Below are 26,527 nucleotides of genomic sequence, written 5' to 3' on the forward strand. Positions count from 1 at the left end.
TACAATGCTAGGAAATAACTTCTGTTTACTATCTGGATATAAAACAGAGTTCTGTTAAACTCACAAACCAACAAAGCTCTATTAAATATTAAGATATTAAAAATCAATGTGTTGTAAATGCTACTGAATTGAAGTGTGCTTTTATGGTTAGAGCTAAACCACAGTATTTAATGAAAGTACAGATTACTCTTACAAGAAAGACCAGGCTTACGAAGTGATATTGAACAAATATGTTAAGCTAAGAACTGCATAATATGAATTTACGTATAGTCAGTGGGGGTATCTTCTCAGGTTCAAGTGGATTTTTTCAATTTTGAATCAAAATTAGAATACAGAAGAAAAATACACAGCTGCTGTAAGACTAATGCAAAATTACTTGAAGATGATGATAACTCTTATTTTGGAAGACTGCTGTGGTTAGCATTCTAACTGAAGGGTTCTCAAACTTGGTAATAGTACCTATTGCAAATAATCTGCTGGCAACTCAAAGCTGCTTTCAGTTAAGTACAAAACTCTGAAGTCAGTGGAAGTGTCCCATGATTTTGGCTTTCAGTCTGCTTAAGGCAGTTCCAATCTATGTATTTTCTGGTACCTTGTCATTTCAACATTTTTTTTTTTTTTTTGCCATCCTTCAGTTCACAATGTATTTATAACACATGTATTTTCTGAATTCATATTTCATGGGAAAAATTAAAGCTATGTTTGTTTTCATTCCAAAATGGAATGTTAACAAGACTTCTAAATGTTGGAAGTTCTCAGAAAGTGCAGAGCAGTTATGGCTGAATTTCCATGGTGGTGATTCAGCAAAATACTTACAAACTGACTTGATTTAATTTAAAGTGCATTGCTAAATTAGAGCTCAACGTAAAATATCAGAAATAATCCCAAGGCACAGAAACACTGCTGGAAACTGGAATCCTTCTGCTTTTAGTTCCCTAACCAATAAGACTTCATCCTCTGTTCACTGTTGCACTTACTGGTACTTTTGAAAGGCAAACACAAGCACAGTTTACACAGCTGTCTAAAGTCCAAACCTAATCCCATTCTGTTTTGCTGTACGGCCGATATCTTGGTAGGTTCCTGTTACTAAAATTTCAGTAAGGAAGACAGTGTTTCAAGACTTGGGTTGGTTGCTACGTCTACACAAGACTAACCATTAGTAATAGATGACTGAAGATAGAAAGATGTCTTAGTACTTATTCTAGATGCAGTTCGAGTAAAATAGTATTGCTGTGAAACAGTAAAAGAATATGTGAAATAACAGGCTGTCTTACCTGTAACAGTTGTTGTCAAACTTATTGTAACTGGCAAATGCAATTAAAACACCAAATCCAGCTCCTAAGGAGTAAAATATCTGAGTAGCTGCATCAATCCATACCTGCGTAACGACACCAACATTATCAATGTCAGTTCAGTTCAAAAGATACATCAGGAAAAAGCAAGAAGCGTACAAGACAGATGGCTTTAGAAAAATGATCAACATTCAAGCTCATGGGAATGTAAGTGTTTCTCAGTCGCATGAGGTGTCACAAGGAGCACAGTCATGGTCCAGAACAGCTTATCCTGAAATGGTAAGGGCTGAAGCAGTGGGCAAGTGCTACCACAGTGTGGGGTACTAGTCGAATCTGTACTTCTGAGTTTTTACTGAGTACTGATATGATTACATGACTTTTCTCCTGGGTGGCAGAAATGCATTTCCAATAGCTCTTGTTCAGAGATAATTTGGACAATCAGAAAACTAAAAATATACAACAGGTCAGGAGTCACAGAACATTTTCTTTCCCATGAGAGAGCTTTCTTCATGGGATTGTTGGTACATTTTATATGATGCTTCCCTGTTTCAGAAGTTGAAGCACAAGTGACGTGCTGTGAACAGAACCACACAGGTTATCTGTCACTTTTCCTTCTTAGGTGGAAAAGGAGTTATTCCTGTGACAGTCATTCACAGTATCACAGTATCACAGTATGTTGGAGATTGAAAGGGACCTCAAAAGGTCATCTAGTCCAATCCCCCTGCCGGAGCAGGAATACCTAGATAAGCTTACACAGGAATGTGTCCAGGCGGGTTTTGAATGTCTCCAGAGAAGGAGACTCCACAACCCCCCTGGGCAGCCTGTTCCAGTGTTCTGTCACCCTCACTGAGAAGAAGTTTCTTCTCAAGTTTAAGTGGAACCTCTTGTGTTCCAGTTTGTACCCATTACCCCTTGTCCTATCATTGTTTGCCACTGAGAAGAGCCTGGCTCCATCCTCTTGACACTCCTCCTTTATATATTTATATACACTAATAAGGTCACCCCTCAGTCTCCTCTTCTCCAAACTATAGAGACCCAGCTCCCTCAGCCTTTCCTCATAAGGGAGATGCTTATCAGTTTAGATACAGCTTGGTAATTTTAAGGATTGTGCACTAAAGAAAACCTGTTATTACTGCTATAACATTTTCTAAAGTGACCATCCATCTCAACATCCATGTGCGAACAGCAGTCAGGAACAATGCATGCTGCTGATGTCCTGAATCAGAAGCCTGAAAATAGCTTACCCTGGTTAATAGGGGTTCCACTTATTCAATTGTTACAAAGAGATATTTAAGCAAGCATCTTCAACAAGGGTCTGGAATTCAAGACTGCAAAAAGTACTGGATTTATCACTACCCAGCTCTATAAAATCAGATCTAATGTATCTATTTAGCAACAGCATTTTAACAGATCTAAGCTTCTTATGATCTCCATCTACATTGGAGCTTTAAGCTAAGCTCTCACATTTGGCCCAGTGGAGAGAGATTTCCTTATCCCATCCTAACATGATATATGAAATCACATTAGTGATCAATTTTTTTTTCTCAACATAAGTGATAGATGCTTTCAACTACTGCGTGTTGAAGACTGTGACCATTTATTGAACTCTGGATTTGTAGAGAAACTTAGTTTTATGAGTTTTAAGTTAATTACTTGAAACATAACATGAAGAACAATCTACGTGTTTATTGGAAACCAGTGGATAGGCAGATGTGATTCCTCTCTAACTGCAGTTCATACAGGGCTTTTAGGTATCATGGATTTCTTTTACTAAATAGCAAAATTATCCTGTAAAATTAATTCCTTGATCATTCCTTTTGTGTATCCAGTTATATCTTCATGTTCTATCTCCACACAAAGGCTGGTATCAATGACAATTGTACTCTCTGAAAAGTGTTTAGGTGGATAAGAGTGCAGGACAGGGTGATGCAAAGCCTCCTATTATTTTTCTTGTCTTTTAAAGCTTCTTATAAGTTGCATTGTTAACAAATTTCCTGAATTTTCTTAAAATAATTTTTGCTTACGCTATAACTGCACCAGGCTCTTGTTTTTAGTGGCTCTGTAGCTCTTTGTGTCTTGGCAATGGAGTTGTACTCATTATTACTTTCTTAATAGTAAAGAATCATTCAGCACATGCTTAATTCCTAATGATTCAAATAAGAAGTTAGCACTTGCTGCCTACCAAAAGAGTTATGTGTATGCTTAAGTGTCTGTCGAGTAAGAGTCTTGGCTCATAGTAACTGATTAGAAAACAAATTGAGTAGATCACGGTGAAGGGAAAAATTAACAGAAGCCATTAATTCCTTTAGAACTAAGATTAAAGGCAAAATATTCCCTTTGCTATAAAAAAGCTGGATTGTGAAATAGGCAGTGGGGCTCACTTTTCTGCAGTTCGTGCTCATGTTATCTGTTCACTTCAGCTGAATAGCTTCTGATTGATGTGTAGTCTAATATATTTTATAGTAGGATATTGGTTTTGTATGCATTAAAAATGAAAAAATATAAACATTTTAAGTGAGGCAGTCATCATCTTGAGCTTTATTCATAGTTTAGTTGTTTATGCCATTGTAACTTGTGCATATTCTGTCTTTTGTATGTGGATTTAAAGAACTACTGTGGTGTGTGAAAAGCAAACATTGCGTGTTTCTTCAGGAAACTTGTTAAGGTGTGTAAAAGACTAAGTGTCTCTTCCTCACATATGATTTAATTCTGTAACATTGATTTCTTTAGCAGAACAGAAGTGTAGCTGCTGTTTTACACAGGTGTTTAATGTATCCATCTGTGTAGTGGAGATGAGCGTTGTGGCTTTGTAGCTCCTGAACAGTCAGAAAGAACATAGCTAAGTACTGATCTGGTTAAGAGATATGAGTATCTTTCTTTCCTTTTTACAGACACATTCTTTGTGGATTCAGTATTCCCAAAAATTCACGTGTCTCAGGGTTTGCTCAGTGCTGTGCAGTATGTGGCTCTATAAAATGAAGTAGAGCTTGACATGGATCAGGATGCTCTAAGGTCTTTCAGAGAAGCATTGGCAGAGGTCATTACTGCTTGTGACTTACAATGTTTCTTTGTTTGATTTTTCATTTGGGAGAAAAAAACATAAATCAGAAATATTCAGGAACGCACTGACATAGAGCTAAAGTAGGAGTCTGTTCTTTGGAGCCTGAGGACAAAGATTAAACACACAAGTGTATTGCATCAGCAGGTATCCCTGTCTCCTAGCAGGAGAAAGGCTGATGTGACAAAGCAGTTTGTGAAACTTCTCCTTATAACTAATCATTAGTCTGTTATTATTCTTGAGCAACTTTGTTTGTTGTTGTTGTCTGAAAAAAATTAGTCTTAGAAATAAATAACTTTAGGGTCATCCAAATAGCAGCTGCAGAAATATTAAGCCAAGGAGGAGCAGTGCACAGAATATCTTTCCAAAAGCAGAAGGCAGCTATGATTATGAAGGTCTGGATTTTGAGTTGATGCCAGCTGGCACAGCTCCACTGACATTTAGTTGAACTTGTGATGTTCTTTTCAAACAGCACTCAAAGTATGTAAGAAAACTTTAAGCACCTACTTTGTTCATCCTTGCATCTTTATATCAATGTGTATACATGAATGTGAACTACTGAGGTGGCTACTGCCTTGGTGGCAACGGTGAATGAAAAACCTATACCTGAAGTTCAGTTTGACTATTTCAAAATAGAGTGAGATGGAATTAGGCTCGAGTGGTAACTTCTGTTGTGGAAGAAATGTCAGTTTCCAAATTCAGTATTACAAAGCCAAGGAAGGATTGGTTTGCTAAGAGTATATAAAATAGGTCTGTATTCTAACTGTCAGGGTGTTTTTAAATATTCATGAGAAATAAAGATAGGATGCATAGGCAATGTACAGTGTCACTATGTACAGATTACAGACATCTCTGAAAGCTGAAGATTTTCTGAATAGTTCATTTCATTCCAGTAGAACTACATCCTTGATTTTTACTTTTGCAACCATTTGAATGGCCTCATGACCCATCCGCATAGAGACCACTGTCTTAGAAATTATTTATGATATTTTTGGCATAGCATATAATGGTAAGATCACTCTAGTCACCAGATCATTGTTCTTTGTAGGTCTGAAATGCTGCTAACTTGATAAGTTAGTGAATATACTCTTAGATCTGGCTTCACAATGAATGAAATAATTCTTAGTTCCAAGGTACACCACAAATTGAGTTGGTTTGTATATATTTAATGAGAATGTCTTGCAATGTTGTTAAATGATACAGTGAAATGTACATTACTTTCAATAGTAAGATAAGAACACCATACTATTGAAAATCTCATTCGTATGAAGGACCATGATTTGATTAGGTGAGTTAGTTCTGATTTAGTATGTTCAGCAGGGTTTTCATAGGCCAGGATTTTTGTTTACCAGGTTAACATTTAACCTCATGATTTAAAAAGCAAAATTTTTTATTGACAGAATTCTTAGCCTTTTGAGAACTAATCTTTGCATGACTCAATTTGCATGCATAAAGAACACTGCAATTTACAGGGTCTCAGTCAAAGCATGGACTTTTTAAGGGACTATCACAGCTGAAACTGCCTTTGTGCAGGTTTGTTGTGATCAGAACAGTTTGAGTTGAGGCTGAGACTGTTCTGTTATGGAGAGTGTTGGAAAGTTAGACCTTTAGTGACAGTGGACTAGTTCTTCTGCAAAGGCAGAATTGTGGCTATATAATTTGAGAAATTAGCTCTAAGATTTTCAGCTGTAATAACATGGGCAACAGGTTTAATAGTACTAAAAGAATGAGAGCAGAAGAGTACACTTACTGTGGCTTCTTTTAATCTTCTGAAATCTATGTGCAGGTATGCATTTATTCCATTGTATGCGCCGGGCAGGGTTATTCCATGTATTAACAAGACAAATAATACAACATAAGGCAAAGTGGCTGTTATCCAAACAACCTGCAGACAACAGAGACCCCAAAGGTTAATCACCTGTTACAGAAGATGTAAGAAGGAGTGAAAATTACAGGTAGCATTTTCTTGGTTTTGCCCATTCAGTTCGATGGAGAAGCTCTTTATAGGATGTCTTGTGGGGAAAATGCTGTTATGAGTCTTTACGTATATATGTTTACTGATACTAGTAGGGGACAGTTCTGACAAACAGAAGACTTGGAGTGCTTACACATTACCAGTGTATTAGACTACTGATTAGCTATTCAGCTGCATATTCATTTACTAAAAAAGCACATTCATTGCCTGCTGTTAGGTGATTACTTTCATGACAATGTACAGAAAGCTCTCAGATGTATCCAACCCTAGAATTGCTGTTAAGTTGTTTTCTGAGAGATGTCAAAGACTAATTTCAAATTACTTTCATCAGATATTTCTCTTGTCATTATTATATAATAAAACCAAAGCATCTTATACCATTAAAACATTAGTACATTTGGCTAAGAAAAGGAGGCACGTTTCAGACAATTTAAAAGTCTTTCAAAATATTTGCTGGATGAGACCATTAATGTTGAATTGAAAATAATCTGATAATAAAATTTCCAGTTGGATCATCATATAGTAAAACTTGCACATAATATAGAGGCTGAATTGGGATTGTGTATTTCCACTGTACAAATGTGAAGGTCTCTCACATGGTTTGGTCCACAAGGCTCTCTCAGAAGCAATGATTTATCCTCTTGCTTCCTAAAATTAAGAGACTTCTTAAATGAGACAAAGAAGGTGGTTGAGATAGAAGGACAATATTAGCTCTACCTTTCCTGAAGTCTTCACGCCTTTCCACAGACTAAAGAAAAGAATGATCACCACCACCAAGAGGCAGAGGGAAAGTTGCCAGCGAGGCAAGCCAAGGTCATGGATTCCACGGCTTTCGTGCAGGTGCAGAACTCCTCTCCTACATACCAGATACACAGAAACAAAGAAGTCACTTGGAGAAAAGGCTCTTACATATCTCATGGACATCACAAATGAATGCTGCACTGCAGTTGTAGTTGCTCTACTGACACTGCTAGCAGTTAGTGGAATCTGTTTTGTGGAGTCATGTGTTGTGGTTCTTCTACAATGCCTTTATGGTCTCACTGGCCACCAATGTCTGTTTAGCACCATAGTGCCGTAATGGTAGCACTCTCCTTCATCGAAAGTCTGGAAGTGTTTGGGGATTTTGGAAGCGTCATTTATTGGGTCTTGCTTGAACAATGAACAGATGCTCAAAGAGGCTGCAGAATCTCCATCACTGGAGATTTTAAAACTTGGCCCATAAAAGCCTTAGAGACTGATTTATTTTTAAAGTTAGCCTTGATTTTGTGTAAGGAGTTGTATTATGTGACCTTCAGAGTCCTCTTCCAACCTAAATTATTTTGTGATTCCACGTAAGCAAACAGCTGGATTCCTGTAACTTGAAGAGTTCCAAAGTTACTTTTGATTTCTATTTGAAATAGGCTATTGCGAGGCTCCAAAAGTGGTGCGGCAGGAAAAATAACTGCTAGGAAATTTAAACTGTATATAGTGCTCTGTGTTGTTCACTGAGGCAGTAGAGTGATAGAGGAAATTTTGTTGCTCACCAGAACAGGCTAATTCTTTAGAGACGTCTACACAGTGAAATGGATTGAAGTGTAAAAAAGTGTTTGTCCTCATAACTGGTGACACCTACAATTAGAGTTGTCAAAACACACCGTATGCAGCAGGCACAGGGAAATGGGAGAGATGTTACAGTGGGTCTTGCTTTAATTCCGATCTATCCTATTGAAGTGTCTCTTGCTGCTTTTACAAATCTAGAAAAAGCAGAAATACTTTGCTTTACTGAAAGCTGTACTTGCACAGGGGAATGGCACTGTGACTGGTGCCCTGCACTAGAGGTAGACTTGCAGAGCTAACTTCTGGTTCTGATATGGTTCTACAGGATGCTGGCTCAGGGATTAAGTTTCTCAGTGTTTCAGTGCTCGTCCAGATAAAATTGAAAGAACCTTCCTTGCCTCCTCCATTTTCTCTACCGCCTTTTATTGGTTATGCACTGCTTGGGTAGAACAGAAAGTTGATCCCTGCTGGCTTTTCTTATCACCATGATAATGCAAACATATCAAATCAAAGACACCCTTTTCACTGGAGGTCCTTGACATATTTTATAAAGATAACTACATTTTAGAGAAACTGAAGAACTGATTTGTCCTGCATGACTGCAGACATGTAGAGACTAATTAGGGTCTAATTCCAAACCCATTGGCTGTCCTGATACAATCTCTTACTAGATAGATGGTGCTTCAGAATTAGCTTAAGTACCTGTCTTATCAAGCCAGAGCTGAGTGAGGTAGTTGAATAAGTTCCAAGGTAAGACAAACCTTTGTCAACTTATATAGGGAAAGCTGAATTATATCTCTGTGCTACTTAAACTATAGAAACATGCTGGGAAAATTAAGGCCCATTTGAACGATCCATCTAGTAACATGAAAAAGTTTTACACAATATTCTTTTGATTTCTAAAGCATCAAGATATGATCAGCTAAGAACTGTATTAGTTCTGCATCTGTAGTTTCTCATGTGTAATAAGAAATTCTATGTTTCTGAATTGTTTCTATGATTAATCCTAGGTTGGATAAAAGACACTTGTAGAAAGCATCCTCCTGAATCAAGCAGCTGATCTATTTGTGTTGCATTGTAAGGCTAACAACAAGTAAGGCATTGAAAGAGCAGTGACCATGTGTTTGTGGCATGTATTCAAGAATATTCCTATTTGGAAAGTATGAGGTGAGTTTAACTCTTACTATACAACAATACACCAACTTAACAATATAGCTGTTACCTGTGAAAGCAATAAAACGTAGAGACAGACTTCTTTATCTCATCTGAAAACCTATTATCTTTAATTAAATGTAAATAAATAGGTAGGTCTCTAACATTTGCTTAGAGTGTGAATGAAAGCTATTTGAATTTCTCCTAATAAAGTATAATTTAGAGGATCCCCAAATGTAAGTGAATCCTGGGCAGCGATGCCTCACTCCGTTCCAAATTACCAGCCTGGGCAGTGATAAGTATAGCCAGGAAAAGCTTCACAAGTTTCTGATCAGAACATTTTCCAAGGATCTTGGGAGGGTTTTGGCAATCTGTGCTGTCACAGTTATACTGCTATCGGTATTGGAGCTGGATGTTGTAAAGAAAGTCCTTTGGATTATAATATTAGATGTCTACACATAAAAACTGTATCTGAACTTACATTCTTTGGGCCCATTTAACTTTTTATTCTTCTTGCCTAAATGTTTTTTCTGGATTTATAAAGAAGCCTACTTCCTCGTGTGTTTGCTTTCCAAGAAGCAGCTTGCAATGTGTCTTGCTGTCTGGAACATTTGCCAGAACTGCCATTTCAAATGCGGGATTCCCAGGATTTTCAGGAGCATCTCCATTCCAAGTGTTCTGCTCCCTTAATCAGGGTAAGGGATCATAAAGCAAGAAGAGAAAAACAGTAACCAGTCAAGACAGCTGTGTAACTAGGCAACTACACAAGGAAAACTTCATAGACAGCTGCTGTTTCTGAGCTGTAATTCTGGCAGGTTTTACTTCCTTTTCTTTTTTGTTTTTCTTTGTGACCTCTGGAGACAGTCATAGAAGCTTTCCAACAGATGCCCCTTTAGAGAGTTGCTGGGAAGTAGTTCATGAATGTTTACCTACTAGAAACTACATTTCTGTTCCAGCAGCACTGTAAACTATAAAAGATCTAGTGGTAGACTGTGATTTAGCTGAAGATATGCTGACATGTGTATAGATGGAGGACAGAAGCAGTTGCTAAAGGGTTAGATAGAATAAACCTTCTTGGTTTGAAGGATTTGGCTTTATTCTTTGAAAAACAGGCATATTTTGGAGAAGGGCAGATTTGAAAAGAACTTTGCATTCATCATCTTCATCCAAGTTTGCATACATCAGTGATGCTATAAAGAAATCCAGTTAGCTCAATTATGCCACAGTTATTCTTATTTATTTCACACCAAGTACAATGCTTGTACGTATTTCAGGAGCAGCTGAGGCTGTTTTTAACCTGTCTATGGTAAGACAGGTTGGGTGATAAATCTCTGACTGGCTTCTTTCAATTATACTCCATCCCTTCCCCTATACTGGTCACAAAAACGGAAACGTGAAGTAAGAGATTCTGCAAGATTCCCCATTCAGGAAGCTCTGAGGTCAAAACATCTGAATTTTTAGCCTTTTGATATTATAGCAGAATAATGCAGTGTGGCTTATGACTTTTCCTAAATTGAGGTTGCTTTCACTAGCTTCAAGATTGACCCATTTCCCAGTCTATAAAGATATGTACAAGTCATAGATGAAATAGCATAAACTGGTCTCTCTTAAATCCCTGCAGGAAACAAGAAGAGGTACAACACCAACAAATGTCAGCCTCTGTTGTCTGTCAGCTTCTTTAAATCATGTCCAGAGATACTGAGAATGTCTTAAGTAAAAGCTTCTGAAAGTGTGTCGTGGATTCTTGGTTTATGTGTTAGGGATATATGTTCAATTCTGCACTCAAAATAAACTCTCATAATTCAAAATGCTAAGTCAAAGAGAAAGGAAGAATCAGAGGCAATAAGGCAATTAGAATTAATATTTTGCCTACAGTGTGTTATTGAGAAAACAATAAAAATAGATGAGAAATAAGCGCAAAAAGGAGAAGAAAATATTATAGGGAAAAGAATTACAATAAACATTGGCAGATGAAGCTGACAAAGTAGAACAGGCACCCATTATATTATGCTGGGCAAAATACGAGAGGAGCTAATAAATCATTTAAGCTTTCTGATATTCGAGTCAGAGCTCCAGCTGTATTTAGTTAGTATAGCACCAAGCATCAAAGAACATGCATTAGAGATCAGAAATTCTTTTCTTTATCTATCAGGGTTTTGTGCAAAGGAGCCTGATTTATGCTAAAAGTGCTTTCCATGTAAGGAAGTAGAAACTACATTTGCAATGACTTTGAGACTGTACATCACTGTACATATGGGTCCCAAGAGTCTTCCTGTCTACCTGCAAGAACAGCAGGAAGGTGGTTTCAGGTTGAAATTGCATTCAGAGATTCTGATTTCTCTGTCTGGGACCTTTCTTCTTGTTCTCTCTTTTCCTGTGCTCTCTGCTGGGAAGATTCCCCTAGTCACCCAATAACCCTGGCACCAATTCTTGCATTACTTCCACTGTGCATTCAGTTAAAGGCAAATAGTTCACCTTTGCTGAAATCAGTCAACAGCCATTCGTCTGCTGGAACCAATGTCCTTTGTTTTGTCTTCATGCAGCACTTGGGTCCTCTTTAATTTGATGTCAGATCACAAAGAGCCATCAGGAAGTCCAGCTGTTTGGAATTACACATAAGCCCTACTAAAGACAAATTATTGAGGAGGTGGGGGCAGCTGTGCAGTGGGACTCAGTAAATGAAAGATCCAGTCATAGTTCTAGTAACAGCTAATGTTGGAACCAATAATTCCTCCGTGTCTTAGTGTTCCTATCTATCAAATAAGGATTGTTAGAAACCTTTGCTTTGACTCCACAGGGCAATACAGAACATACTGTTTATGGGACTTGTGAGTATTTGAGTATAAACAGAGAGCTAAACCAAAGGGAAAAGAAACACCCAAGGATAGTGGCCTGAAAATGACTTTGTATCTTTTTCAATCCGAAATACTTAATCTGTACCCAGAAATCAGGAGGTGAGTTTTAGGTATAGAATTCTCTTAAACATTTTTGTCAGACTGGTTCTAAGGACTTCCTAAGAAGCCTTTTGTATTACTTAGCCCTAGGCAGATTTATGTCATTGCATTTTTGAAATCTAGAAGGTTTTGTATAAACAGTTCCAGTGAAAGGTCTTGGAGTAGACCTTGTTGTTTCAATCCCAAATCAATTATAATCTTATATTTCAATCCAAATATGATTACAACACCTTTCTAGCCTCATTCTTTTTTTATTAAAGGCAAAAGTTATCTGCCTAAATCTGATGTGATCAACAGAAGGGTGTCATTCATCTAAACGTTTTTCAGATGTGTTTTATGTGTTGATGTATGTTTATTTGGATTGCAAAAATGTCGTCTACTTGTCAACAAATTAACATGTAAACTAAAAAATGTATTTCTTGGTTAACTCATTAAGTACTTCTAAGAATTTCCAAAAACATCTAAAAGTTAGTAGTCGCTTTTATGGGATCAAAAGCAAATGGCATGTATGAAATAAATATCAGCAATTTGGCTAAGATATAAATAGCCACATAAAAATATGTAAATAGCCATATAAAAATATATAAATAATCCTGGTCTCTTGAGCTCCATTTCTTATTCTGGTAGTTTTTTATGATATAAAACTAAATGCAAATTGTCAACTGAAGATGCTAAAAGAACTGTCAATGTATACAGTGTGCAGTCTATAGAAATTAAATTACATACTCTATTTAGAAGGCAATTTGAAGCATGATAATTGTGCTTAATGGGAAGGCTCTCTGACATACATCTTCTGCATTATATATTTGGGCAACCATAGTTCAGTCAATGCTGCCAATTTCCTTCAGAAATTGGTTGGTTCTTTTAAGAAGGTTAAGCTGTCTGTATTGAGCAGTCATGGATAGAGTCCTCTGTGCACAGTTTGCCAGGCTTCAGTTATTTTTACTTCAGAAACAGCTCAGCTTAAATTCGGCTGTAGTATTTGTATGGGAGTCTGTGTCTCAAAGGTGTCTATCCATACCTGTGTGGAGCAGAGCTTATAGCGCAAACCCTGCAGACCTGAGCTGGCTCCATGCAGGTAGAACATCACTGTCTACTCACTGTAACTGTGGGCCAGGGGTGTGCTGTAGAGATAGCAGCATGGCTCTACATGAAGTCAACAAGTGCAACAGGGTTAGCCTGGCTCTGACCCAGCTCTGCCAAACATACAGCCACTGATGAGCTGCTTTGGTGCCTCTAGGTGCTTTGTAAAGACCTCTGAGTGTGGCATCGCTGCAACACAGAATGATAGCCTGGGTCCAGGAGAGTGCCAAGAGCAGAAGAGAGTGGTTCCAAGTCACCTGATGTGCAATGCTACGTGTGCACTATGTAGCTCTCCCCTGCCATGAAGTACTGGACACACTTCAGAGGTATGCCAAGGGCTCCGCAGCACCCAGCTTGGGTTCAGCTGGGTGTTTTCACTCCAGCTTTGTTGGACACTGCACTGTCTTTAGCCAACACCTTTGTTGTCTGAGTTTTCTGTTTCTCAAGATATTTCAGCTCCCTCTTATGTTGGAGAATGTAGCTGTGTAACGGACTTCAAGCTAGATTTTGGGAATCACAGAAATATAATTTACCAGTGGCATATAACACATTATTACTTATACTGAATGAAATTGTGTTTCTTTTTGAATCATGATAATCCTGAAATTATATGTAGCCAGTAGGACTAAACTGTTCATTCAGTAAGAATGCTTAACTCACTGAAGTCTTTATCCAGCTTAATTCTCCCATTAGTTTAACAGATCTGACCTCTCCTCCTATTTGCACTCCACTCCAGCACATTCAAGTCTGAAAAAAGATATTTTCAAAATCTGCTTTTAAACCCATTATATTATTTGTAGATTGGAAATTCTTGAATTCCATCCCCCCGTGTATCTAATGACTTTATAAAGTTTGAATAATGAATAGATGAAATTTGTTACTTGAGGATACATGGAAAAGCAGCTAAAACACATGCTGACAGCTGCCCTGGCACTTATTCAGCAAGTTAAATGGTGCTTCAGCTGTTATTCTCAAAGGGCTGTGCACTGGGCTAGACAGGAGGGTCATGAAAGAAGAGCTCCAGTCTTTCCAAAGAAGTTGTTGAGCTTTCATGATGCTTTTCTGATTTCAGAAGAGCTGATGGAAAGACATAAAATTGCCAGAAGAATGCCAACCACAGGAATAAGCCCATGTACCACAAACTGAGGAGCACTGAAGCATTTAAACAAACGAATGAATAATCATAGAATCCCAGACTGGTTTGGGTTGAAAGGGAACTTAAAGCTCATCCAGTTCCAATCCCTGCCACTGGCAGGGACACCTTCTGCTAGACCAGATTACTCCAAGCCCCATCCAACCTGACCTTGAACACTGCCAGGGATTGGGCAGCCACAGATTCTCTGGCAACCTGTGCCAGGGCCTCACCACCCTCACAGAGAAGAACTTCTTCCTTATATATAATCAAAATTTACCTTCTTTCAATTTAAAGCCGTTGCCCCTTTCCTGTCACTGTGTGCCCCTGTAAAATGTCCATCTCCAGCTTCTTTGTAGGCTCCTCTAGGTACTTGCAGGAATGCTCACTTTAAGGTTTGACATTTTGTTATAATGCTGGGTCTTTTACACAGTAAGGTGAAGTTTGTAAGCTTTTCATGGATTAATGCTCAGATGTGAATGTTTTGGATGAGCAAACACTTCTCCCACAGGAAGCAACGCATAAAATACTAGTGGAGATACTATGTCAGTACTGTGTTGTAAAGAACATTTGATGAGAAATCAGTGAAAATAATGGGTGTTTAGTTGTGTGACACCTTTATTAGCATGGTCTTGAGCAATATATGCAAGTGGGGATGTTCCACAGGGGAAGGACTCTGCTCCTGCCTGACAGAATTTCAAATGCAAAGTAATGTAGGGGAGGTGCTATCTCATTGACCTCAGCTGCTGTAATTTTTGCTCAGAGCCTGGCACCACTACCAAACCACAGAGGATTCACAGTATCACAGTATCACAGTATCACAGTATGTTAGAGATTGGAAGGGACCTCAAAAGATCATCTAGTCCAATCCCCCTGCCAGAGCAGGAACACCTAGATAAGGTTACACAGGAATGTGTCCAGGCGGGTTTTGAATGTCTCCAGAGAAGGAGACTCCACAACCCCCCTGGGCAGCCTGTTCCAGTGTTCTGTCACCCTCACTGAGAAGAAGTTTCTTCTCAAGTTTAAGTGGAACCTCTTGTGTTCCAGTTTATACCCATTACCCCTTGTCTTATCATTGTTAGCCATTGAGAAGAGCCTGGCTCCATCCTCGTGACACTCCCCCTTTATATATTTATATACACTAATAAGGTCCCCCCGCAGTCTCCTCTTCTCCAAACTATAGAGACCCAGCTCCCTCAGCCTTTCCTCATAAGGGAGATGCTCCACTCCCTTAATCATCTTTGTCACCCTGTGCTGGACTCTCTCCAGCAGGTCCCTGTCCTTCTTGAGCTGAGGGGCCCAGAACTGGACACAATATTCCAGATGCGGTCTCACCAGGGCAGAGTAGAGGGGAAGGAGGACCTCTCTCGACCTACTGACCACCCCCCTTCTAATACACCCCAGGATGCCATTGGCCTTCTTGGCCACAAGGGCACAGTGTTGGCTCATGGTCATCCTGCCATCCACTAGGACCCCCAGGTCCCTCTCCCCTACACTACTCTCTAACAGGTCGTTCCCCAACCTATATTGGAACCTGGGGTTGTTCCTGCCCAGATGCAGGACTCTACACTTTCCCTTGTTATATTTCATCAAGTTTCTCCCTGCCCAACTCTCCAGCCTGTCCAGGTCTCGCTGGATGGCAGCACAGCCTTCTGGCGTGTCAGCCACTCCTCCCAGCTTAGTGTCATCAGCAAACTTGCTGACAGTACACTCAATTCCCTCATCTAAATCATTGATGAATATATTAAATAATACTGGTCCCAATACCGACCCTTGAGGCACTCCACTAGATACAGGCCTCCAACTGGACTCCGCCCCATAGACTACAACTCTCTGGCTTCTGTCCTTCAGCCAGTTCGCAGTCCACCTCACTACCTGATCATCCAGGCCACACTTCCTCAGTTTAGCTATGAGGATGCTATGGGAGACTGTGTCAAATGCTTTGCTGAAGTCAAGGTAGACCACATCCACCGCTCTGCCATCATCCATCCACAATGTTATTTCCTCATAAAAGGCTATGAGGTTGGTCAAGCATGACTTCCCCTTGGTAAAGCCATGTTGACTGCCCCTCATAACCCTCTTATCCTTGACATGCCTTAAGATGGCATCAAGGATGAGGTGTTCCATCACTTTCCCAGGGATGGAGGTGAGGCTGACCGGTCTATAGTTACCCGGGTCCTCCTTCTTGCCCTTTTTGAAGACTGGAGTGACATTTGCTTTCCTCCAGTCCTCAGGCACCTCTCCCGTTTCCCAAGACTTGGTAAAGATGATGGAGAGTGGTCTAGCAATGACTTCTGCCAGTTCCCTCAGCACCCGCGGGTGCATCCCATCTGGACCCATGGATTTATGGATGTCCAGATTGCTCAACTGGTCCCTAACCCATTCCTCATGGACTAAGGCAAACTGCTCCAGTGACCTGACTTCATCTGAGGTCTCAGGAGTACAGGGCTCTTCAGGACTGCCTCCGGCAGAATAGACTGAGACAAAGGCGGCATTCAATAACTCTGCCATCTCAGTATCTTCTGTCACCAGGGCACCCATCCCATTCACCAGTGGGCCAACCTTGCCTCTGGTGTTAGTTTTATCAGCCATGTATTTGAAAAAGCTCTTTCTGTTGTCCTTGACCCCTCTGGCCAGATTTAATTCTAAGGAGGCCTTAGCCATCCTAGCTGCCTTCCTACATCCTCTAGCAGCAGCCTTATATTCCTCCCGAGTGCCCAGCCCCTCCTTCCATGACCTATAAACTCTCCTCTTCCACTTGAGCATACCCAGCAGTTCCTTATTTAGCCACGCAGGTCTCCTGGCCCTCTTCCTTGACTTCCTACGTGTCGGGATGCTCTGCTCTTGAGCTTGGAATAAGCAATTCTTGAATGTCAACCAATTCTGTACGTAAGGATAAGCAGTTAGAATTCCTCTTACAAGTTAATACAAAGCAAGCCAATGTGCAACTCCTGACATCTGCAACACCTCATAAACCTCCTATGCAAATCTAAGCTGGCAAAGTGGTCATTCTTCCAGTCTTCAGGACTTGCTACACAAGGGCGTGTTGTGGTTTAGGAACTGTTTCCATAAAGCTGTCCAAAGCTTAGGAACATGTGTATACGCTTACATGGATTGACTTCCACTGTATTCACATTTAGTTTCTTTTCTCTTTGTGTAAGTAAATATGTCAACAAATGTGAAGATGTGAACATATATGAAAAGTTTCACAGCTGCACATGTAAATGTGGAATAGCTGTTCTTATTTTATGCACTTGTATCAGAAATTTCTGTGCACTGAGAAGGATTGAGTTACTTAGTCCAAAAAGACAATACAGTCAAAAGTAAATCTGTAATGTGTCTGGAGGCAAATATGTTAGTCTCAGAGTACGGATACATAAAGAATGCACCCAAACGCTTCCTAAATATGCCTGTGCAGTTAATACAGAATTGATATCTAAAGTAGTTTGCTTACTGCTATTCAACAATGTGACCATGAGTTTCCCACATAAAGCATTTAATAACGTACCTAATTCAAGTCCACGATGTTCAGAGTTCTGTTATAGTCAAGGGATTTTCTAGGGGTGAAGGTACAGAACTTGGCTAAAATTACTGGTAGCCTTTGATTGCGTGATCTCTGTAAGAGTAAACAGATGACTGCTATCTACTTCAAACCCCTCGGAAACATCTGACAACTTTCCTTTCAATTAAGATGCAAAAGATGAGTAAGTCTAGATGTCCAGAGACTGTTAATTTGCCATTGCTTACAAACCCTCTTATTAGTTTATAGGCTATGGATTTTGCATGAAGAAACCTCCTAAAGAAGCTCCAGATATATTCAGTGGGGGTTTGTTGTCCAGGCAAGTGGACACATGGAGAACTGCCGTTCATGTTTAACATAAGCTTAGAGTCTTTTCTTACCAAATATGGTTAGCAGAATATAGCGCTGTCTACTCTAATTATTTCTTGTTCTTGGATTCACTTTTTAAAGGCATTTATAGGCAGAATTGCTTGTGCTTAGTTTTGAAGTGACGTTTTGTCTCTTTAGGGAGAGTTTGCTTCACAATTGTTTTATAGGGATAGGTTTCTGCATCTTCATTTGGAGCACATAGTGTTGATGACTCCCTTTGATGTGATACTGAATTATGTGGAGGACTCTTTGGTCTCTGGTGGTATTTCTGATAAAGACTTGTACCCTGAAGCACAAACCTATTTGCCTACAAAAGTAAGCTTTGCTGTATAAGGAGAAGGTTATATTCAGGATATTCGTGGTTCACACACTCATAATTTTATGTTCATAAATATGGTAGATGTAGACTGCCATGATTGGAAGTTGTCTTTATTTCTTGTTCTTAGGTAGAATTTTGCAATTACTCACTTGTGAAATACTTGTTAATTTTGTGAATTTCCTTTACTGAACCTGGCATGAAAATTTCCATGTAAAAATGTGTTTTATTTCTCACTCAGAAAGAATGGATTACAGCCCTGAGAAAAAGGATTATCTGAGGAAAATAGCCGTAGCTCATTACATTTGTTGACAACTTCACTGTTTTGTTTAAAAAGTCTCCAGGATTTATCCATATACATCATGAACTTTAACAAGCATAGTACCTTGTAAGAAGAATAGTGCTTTTGTTCCTCCAACCTGGTATTTTTTTAATTGTCAGAGTAAATGAAAGCAAGATGGCAACAAACATTTCCCAGACACAAGACTGGAGAGAACAAATATAAACAATGCCTGTATTCAGACAAAATATTTGAATAGGAGTGATACAGAGCAGATAGGTGAACCTTTTTTTTTTTTTTCAGTGATGAATTTGTGTTTTTTTTTTTAAAAAAATATTTGTAATGAATTATTTTAATATATGTTGAAAGGATAGAAGGTCATTTGCATTTTGGGAGTTTAATTCCAAACCACTGAAGAGGGAATTAAAGTAGTGTGTGTTTCCAAAGAAACGTGGAATCAACATTTTATTCCCAAATGAATTACTCTTATGGCTGACTATTAGACTATTATAGGCTCTCTAGAAAAGACAGGCTCAGCAGACAGGGAGGGGGAGTTTCTCTTTATGTTAGGGATAGGCTGGAGAGTATGGAACTCTGTCTGGGGACAGGTGAGCAGTCAACAGAGAGTTTGTGGGTCAGGGTTAAAGGAAGAACAGCAATGGGAGACATTGCTGTGGGGATCTGTGGCAAACTGCCTGATCAAGAGGACTTTGTGGATGAAGTGCTCTATAGGCAGATAGGAACAGCCTGACGCTCACAGGCCCTTGTCCTCATGGGAGACTTCAACCACTCTGACATCTGTTGGAGGGACGGTACAGCCCGGCACAAGCAATCCAGGAGGTTCCTCCATTGTGTGGAAGACAACTTCCTTCTGCAAGTAATAGAGGAGCCGACAAGGAGAGACGTCATGCTTGACCTCGTGCTCACCAACAGGGAAGGGCTCATTGGAAATGTGACTCTCCAGGGCAGCCTTGGATGCAGCCACCTCAAGATGGTCGAATTCGAGATCCTCAGGACAGTGAGAAGAGCGTACAGCAAGCTCACTGCCCTGGACTTCAAGAGAGCAGACTTTGGCCTCTTCAGGAGCCTGCTTAGTAAGGTTCCATGGGATATAACCCTAGAGGGCGGGGGGCCCAAGACTGTTGGCTGATATTCAAGGATCACCTGCTCCAAGCTCAGGAGTGTTGCATCCCAACTAGAAGGAAGTGCAGCAGGAGGACCAGGAGACCTCCTTGGATGGATAAGGAGCTGCTGAGGAAAATTCAAAGGGAAAAAGAGGCTTATAGAAGGTGGAAGCAGAGACAGGTGGCCTGGGAAGAATACAGGGATGTTGTCCGGGAAGCTAGGGACCAGGTTAGGAAAGCTAAGGCCCAGCTAGAATTAAGCTTGGATAGGGATGTGAAAGATAACAGGAAGGGATTCTATAGGTACATTGCAAATAAAAGACAGACTAGAGACAACATGGGCCCTCTCCAGAAGCTGTCAGGAGAACTAGCTACCCTGGATTTGGAGAAGGCTGAGGTTCTCAATAACTTCTTTGCCTCGATCTTCACTGACAAATGCTCTGACCACACCACCCAAACCTTGGAAGGTAGATGCAGGGACTGTGAGAATGAAGACCTTAGGCCTGCTGTAGGAGAGGACTTGGGGGTGTTGGTCAATGAGAAACTGAACATGAGCTGGCAGTGTGTGCTCACAGTCCAGAAAGCCAACTGTATCCTGGGCTGCATCAAAAGGAGCGTGACCAGCAGGTCGAAGGAGGTGATCCTGCTCCTCTACTCTGCTCTCGTGAGACCTCACTTGGAGTATTGTGTGCAGTTCTGGTGTCCTCACCATAAAAAGGGCATGGAACTGTTGGAATAAGTGCAGAGGAGGGCCACGAGGATGATCAGGGGTCTGGAGCACCTCCCATATGAAGACAGGCTGAGAAAGTTGGGGCTGTTCATCCTGGAGAAGAGAAGGCTGCGTGGAGACCTCATAGCAGCCTTCCAGTATCTGAAGGGGGCCTGTAAGGATGCTGGGCATGGACTCTTCATTAGGGACTGTAGTGACAGGACAAGGGGTAGTGGGTTCAAACTTAAACAGGGGAAGTTTAGATTGGATATAAGGAAGAAATTCTTTACTGTGAGGGTGGTGAGGCACTGGAATGGGTTGCCCAGGGAGGTTGTGAATGCTGCATCCTTGGCGGTGTTCAAGGCCAGGTTGGATGAGGCCTTGGGTGGCATGGTTTAGTGTGAGGTGTCCCTGCCCATGGCAGGAGAGTTGAAACTAGATGATCTTAGGGTCCTTTCCAACCCTAACTATTCTATGATTCTATGATTCTATTATTAACAGAAGAGCACAAGTTGTTTTCAGTTTGTGGAGTGCTCTCTTTGCTAAGTTTGCAGTGTACAAATACTTTGCAAATGATTTTAACTGTCTCTAATGAAGTATTGTAGGGGTCCAATTCCTTCCTGTCGTAAGCAACTGTCCTGTTGATGTCAGTGGCACCTTGGCCTCAAATAAGCCTGAATGACTGAAACCAGATTTAGTAAAGTGAAACACTCTAGAAAGCCTACACGTAGAACCAGTTCAACCTGAATTGTTGCCCACCTCTTAAGGCTTGATAATGAAAGCCAAACACGCTTGTCAAAGTCTGCCTGTCACTGCCTTGGCATGGAAATTGCAATTTGAAGGGATTTCTTCCAATTCTGAGATTTAGAGGTTTCTCCCTGCTTTCCCTCATGCTGCACCTGAAAGATTTGTTCTAGGTCCTTAGCAAGTGTTTATGTCTCTCACTGAACATCAGTGCTGAAAATCAGCATATTTCTATTGAACTTAGCTGTGCCTTTCTTAAAGTATTAGATGAACTCTCACATCACGATACTTCCACCCCTTCCTACAGTTTATTCCTGTGCAGGTAGAGATAGTCAGCTTTGGCAGCTGTATGGTTTTAGGAAATAATTTACTCTAAATTCATGGTCAGGTTAACTTTGTGTGAAGGAATCATGTCCCAGACAGAAGTGTCTGTTTCTCTTAAGGGTAATGACATCAGCTCTCTGTTTCTGGCCCATTCTGGATGTACCTCTTCTCAGTAATTCTCTAACTGTTAAATAGATGTTTAGTGTTTCTGTCCTCCCTGCTTCCAGTTCTGCCTGCCCACCAGAAGGCAAAGGTTTGCGTATGTTCTTGATGTAAGTATGCAACCTACAAAACCAAGTTCAAGGTGTACCACTTCCCATTTAATCTTGAGGTTGAAGGCTCAAGTGCTGAGGTGCATTTAGCATCCTTAACAAGTTTTCCATAAGCTCTAGCACATTCCAACAGCAAGTTATTGTGGTTGAAAAGATGGCCCCAAATACTCCAAATTGGATGATCTCCCATATGATCCCAGGGAGAACAATGGAACTTATTTTCACCCAACTAACAAAATCACTCCTTTCCATGATATTTTTACAGTGGCACCAGTTTTCAGTCCTTATTTTAGTGATGCTAATTATCATACCTAGGTCTGTTAATGCTGGTGCTGGGATTCCATAGGTATCCCACTGAAATTTGAGTGGCATAGTTTGATTTCCCTCTGGTATAAAAGTAGCTGCTCTATTTCCTTGTTTCTCTGTTTAACTGATAAAGTCTCAACATTTGAAATCTGCCATATTAAATCTATTGTTGCAAAAGTAATTGTTTCTGTTATTGCTAATATCTTGCACCACTGGACTACAGAGTCACAGAATCATTAGCGTTGGAAGTGACCTCTGGAGATTGTCTAGTCCACTACCTTGCCAAGGCAGGGCCACTTACAGGAGGTTGCACAGAAATGTGCCCGGGTGGGTTTTGAATGTTTGGATAGCAGTACAAACCTCAAAAGTAAACATGATCATAGAATTTGGAAACCAAATGAACTGTAGCTCTCCTCCAGCAAAGATCTGTTGATGAAGAAGTGACTAATGGCTATCTACCAGGAAGAATCAGATATAATTCCACATAAACACTTGGGTCAAGTTAGGCAGTCATTCAAGCAGTAGTGCAACCTGGTATAAAGACACCCAGTAGGATAAGGGAATATTCAGCCTTTACTTGAGTGGGTTTTCAGAGGGAATGTAGCCAACCAAGACCCTTACTTGAGCTATTATTTAACATAATCCAAAAATTGTGCATCATTTTGGAAAGGCACTATACTGATGCAAATTTAATATTACATCATTACTTCTGCTTCTTTGACCTGTTGCACATAATGTGAAACTTTATATTCAGAAGATACAGCTGTCCCTGTTGTAAAAAGAAGAAACACTGTTTCTGAATTGGGCTGTCTTTGGTTGGGTGCATCTGAATACACTAAAACTTCGCACAAGCTTAGGTCCACACCTGAGCTGTACAGCTGTGCTTGATGAGCTAATCCAAATACTGGGTAAGTGAACACAATGCCTCTTGTGATTCCCTGTTTTTACAGCTGGGGAAGCAGGTTACAGACGGTGTTACTTGAGTGGTGGTAGAATCATAGAATAGTTAGGGTTGGAAAGGACCTTAAGATCATCTAGTTCCAACCCCCCTGACATGGGCAGGGACACTTCCCACTAAATCATGTCACCCAAGGCTCTGTCCGACCTGGCCTTGAACACTGCCAGGGATGGAGCATTCACAGCTTCCGTGGGCAACCCATTCCAGTGCCTCACCTCCCTCACAGCAAAGAACTTCCTCCAATTTAAACGTCCATTTTTGCAATATAATGTAATTGCCAGTAAATACAGGGCCTATAGACTTAATTACAGCCCCCGAATTCAGGTATCAAAGCATAACAAAATGTTGCATTCCCTTTTTATTCTTATCTTCTGAAAACTGTACCTTGAATCTATTTCATGGTGAGGAAAGAAGCCTAATGTTTCAGTGTACAGGCAAAATCACAAATTGAGCTGTTTCCCAGAACAGTGGAACTAAATCCAAATGCTGTGAATAGATTCTACCACACTCTCATCCGCTACAAAGTTGTACCCCAAGCATGATGTAATAACTGAAAATACATAGAACTACTTTAAGTCATAAAGGAGCATAGGAATAATATAGTGATTGTGTTTTGCTTTACAAAGGTGTAAATTCAAGGAAATCATAAAGAAAATCTTTTTAAAAATGTTCAAAGTTCTGTAATGATGCAGTTCTTTGAAGATGCTGAGTATATAGTTTCTTATAGTTCACTTCAAAGTCAGGTTTGTTAACTGACTACATGTCATAGCCCTTTGCTATAGAAGATCTAGCTTTACATTTGAGTTATGAACACATCCTATCTTGTCTTTGTAAGGGCAGTAGATTTCCTGGTTGTCATTATTTGCCATTGTAGTGAGCTCCTTTGAACTCAACCCCTCTTATTGTTTTCAAAGCACTGAATTTAGTTTACCCAAACGCCTGCCAACAGTTTGTGTATCACTCCTGATCTTTCACTGTGCTGGCCTCGGAGGACAAACAGCCACAAATGTTTCAGAACTATAAATGCAGACCCCAGGACCCCTGCTGTAGCCAAGCATGGTGTAACACACACCACGTTATTGATTGTAACAGTGGTGTCCCTTTGTTTCTACATGGTTGGAGTCCCTACTCAGCAGGTGTGTGCCTGATATCATCCCATTCCCAACACAGAAATATCAATTGATTGATTATTCAGATTGATTCAACAGCTGATTCAATCCTTATGCCTTTCCTCTTTTTTTTATCCTAATCAAATCCCATTTTCCCCAAGAGGTTCATATTACAAGTATTTACTCACAGATCGAAGTTTTTGTTTTATAGTTTGTTTGTTAATTTAGATACCTTTCTGGTTTTGATTCCACGTGTTTGATTTGAGTGTCTTTGCCTGTCTTGGCCCATACTGCAGAATGCCCTTTTGCTTAGGAATTGGAAAAAGCCCACTTTTTACAATTGGGTCATTCTCCTCCTGCTCAGTGCTTCCCCTTGCTTCACTGAACTATTGAAGCAGCTGAGCAGAGAACTGCTTTCAGATGTTTTGCAAGTAGAGAAGCAGGCCAAGCCTATTGAGCAAATTATTACTTTAAAGCCCTAAAGTCAGCTCAGTTTGGCATGCGTTCGTCTTTGTCAAAATACTGTTGCATTCCCTGGCAAAGTTGGTGCAAGCAATAGTGGTACATTGGGGAAAATTCATGTCTTTTGTCCAATTCCATTTTGTTCAGTGGCAAGTATTGCATTTGTACAGGAGAAACCAAAGCTCACGGAGGTGAGAGTCTCAATCACAAGGGAATATAGATCAACATTACAAATGCATTTTAACCTTAGCCTTCTGATGCTTATTCTAGAGGCTAGATGTTAAGTTTTTACTTCCCAGAATAAACGTTCACAGATATAGAATTCTGATTAAATAAAACAAAGTTAAGTCAACACTTACTCATAAAATTCAGCTGCAGGAGTGAGCTTGTACTTCGAGTATTTGGTACCATTGCCAAGCACTGATGCATTGAAGAGTTTGGGATCTGTACAGTTTGGACTGTTCCAACTGTTGTCACAGTGTGTCCAGGGGAGCTCAAATGTAAATGATGAAAATAGGTAATACAGAGACCAAGCTATGATGACGTTGTAGTAGAATCCCACATAAAGAGCTATGAGTATCACTGCATAGCCTACACCTAAAGACAAAGGAAAACTAGATTATACGTTGTATTTTACATGCAGCAGTATATGCAAACATTGTAGCTACTCAGCCATTCATAGTTGCAAATTCACTTTAGGTCTTCAAACCAATAAAAGGATTTTTTGACATTTATATGCACACATGTGGAAACAGTGTCACTGACCTTAATCCAAAAAATTATGTTAATGATTTTGGAAAATGACTGGCTGTTGGCAAATCCAGTTGTTTACCAGAAAAAGAAATTAAGCAGTGTTATGTCAAAATTTGCTCTTGTACAACTCTGCTGCTGATTTGCTTCCAATGCACAAGACTGCAAGTCCATGTTAGGAGTGAAACTCACTTCATCTTCCTAATGTCAGAGACCTTGGCAACTTTTCTTGAAAAAGTAGAGCTCGAGATGTAAGTGAAGTTTCCCTATGCATCACGTTCTCACCCTGAGCTAATCTGGAACAGATACTGATCCCTCTCCTGTTTCTTGCCCATTGTTACTCTCCAGACTGGCTTCCTTCAGCATGTGACTAGGTCCAAAACATGCATGATGCAGTCTGTGCTGTTCCACTGAGGGGCTCCAAGGGGTTCTTGGGTATGTCAGTAAATCTTGGTGAATATCAAGCTTAGGGCTAAACTGTGTGTGGACCTTCAAACTATATAATTATCTCCCCAGGATTACAGAATCCCCCACTACTCTTTTGATTTTAAATATTTGTTTTGTGTTTTTGCATACTGTGAAGTGTGCTTGGAGTGTCCCTATAGCGAGAGAGTCCCAGAGAGTGCATGTTCTCCTCATGGAAATGGACATTTCTAAGTGGTTTGGGAGGAAGCTTTGGTACTAATGTGAGAGCAGAGCTACAGTTTGTTGCCAGACTTTTCAGGAAGCTTGCTTTACCTTGGCTTATACTATTCTTCCTTTACTGTGTGAACAGCATTGTTCTCTGAGTCCTACCTGGAAGCTGTGTGTGGAGATTGCTGCTGTTTTATGACTACCATCACTATACTGTCACAACACCTAAGTGTAAACCTCATATTTCTTGGTAAGGCGAGGAAATAGCATACACTTTTGGTATTAATACTTGGTTTAAAAATTGCCTAAGGAACAGATGCTGGCCCTGACGGAGTTGGCAGTTCAGAGACTGCTGCATACACCAGAGTTACTCTTTGCTCTTCAGGAGACTTTTAATACATAGACTAGTTTGCTCATCCCTAACACTGGGGAAAAGATTGTGAAAGTAAAAATGAAATTGTAACTTCAA

General features: G+C 40.1%; 1 protein-coding gene across 1 annotated transcript in view; it reads right to left on the reverse strand.

Annotated features, from left to right (window-relative positions):
- The window catches only part of SLC6A2 (solute carrier family 6 member 2), a gene marked incomplete at both ends in the record, with an annotated part of 73,638 nt that overhangs the window by 19,422 nt on the left and 27,689 nt on the right, over positions 1–26,527 (reverse strand). Inside the window, 4 exons of the mRNA XM_080638225.1 lie at positions 1,275–1,378; positions 6,101–6,235; positions 7,043–7,181; positions 25,035–25,272. Of these exons, the coding sequence (XP_080494351.1) occupies positions 1,275–1,378; positions 6,101–6,235; positions 7,043–7,181; positions 25,035–25,272 (616 nt within the window). The remainder of the gene's footprint in view (positions 1–1,274; positions 1,379–6,100; positions 6,236–7,042; positions 7,182–25,034; positions 25,273–26,527) is intronic.

The sequence above is a fragment of the Psittacula echo genome (assembly GCF_963264785.1).
Source record: "Psittacula echo genome assembly, chromosome: Z".
Classification (NCBI taxonomy): domain Eukaryota; kingdom Metazoa; phylum Chordata; class Aves; order Psittaciformes; family Psittacidae; genus Psittacula; species Psittacula echo.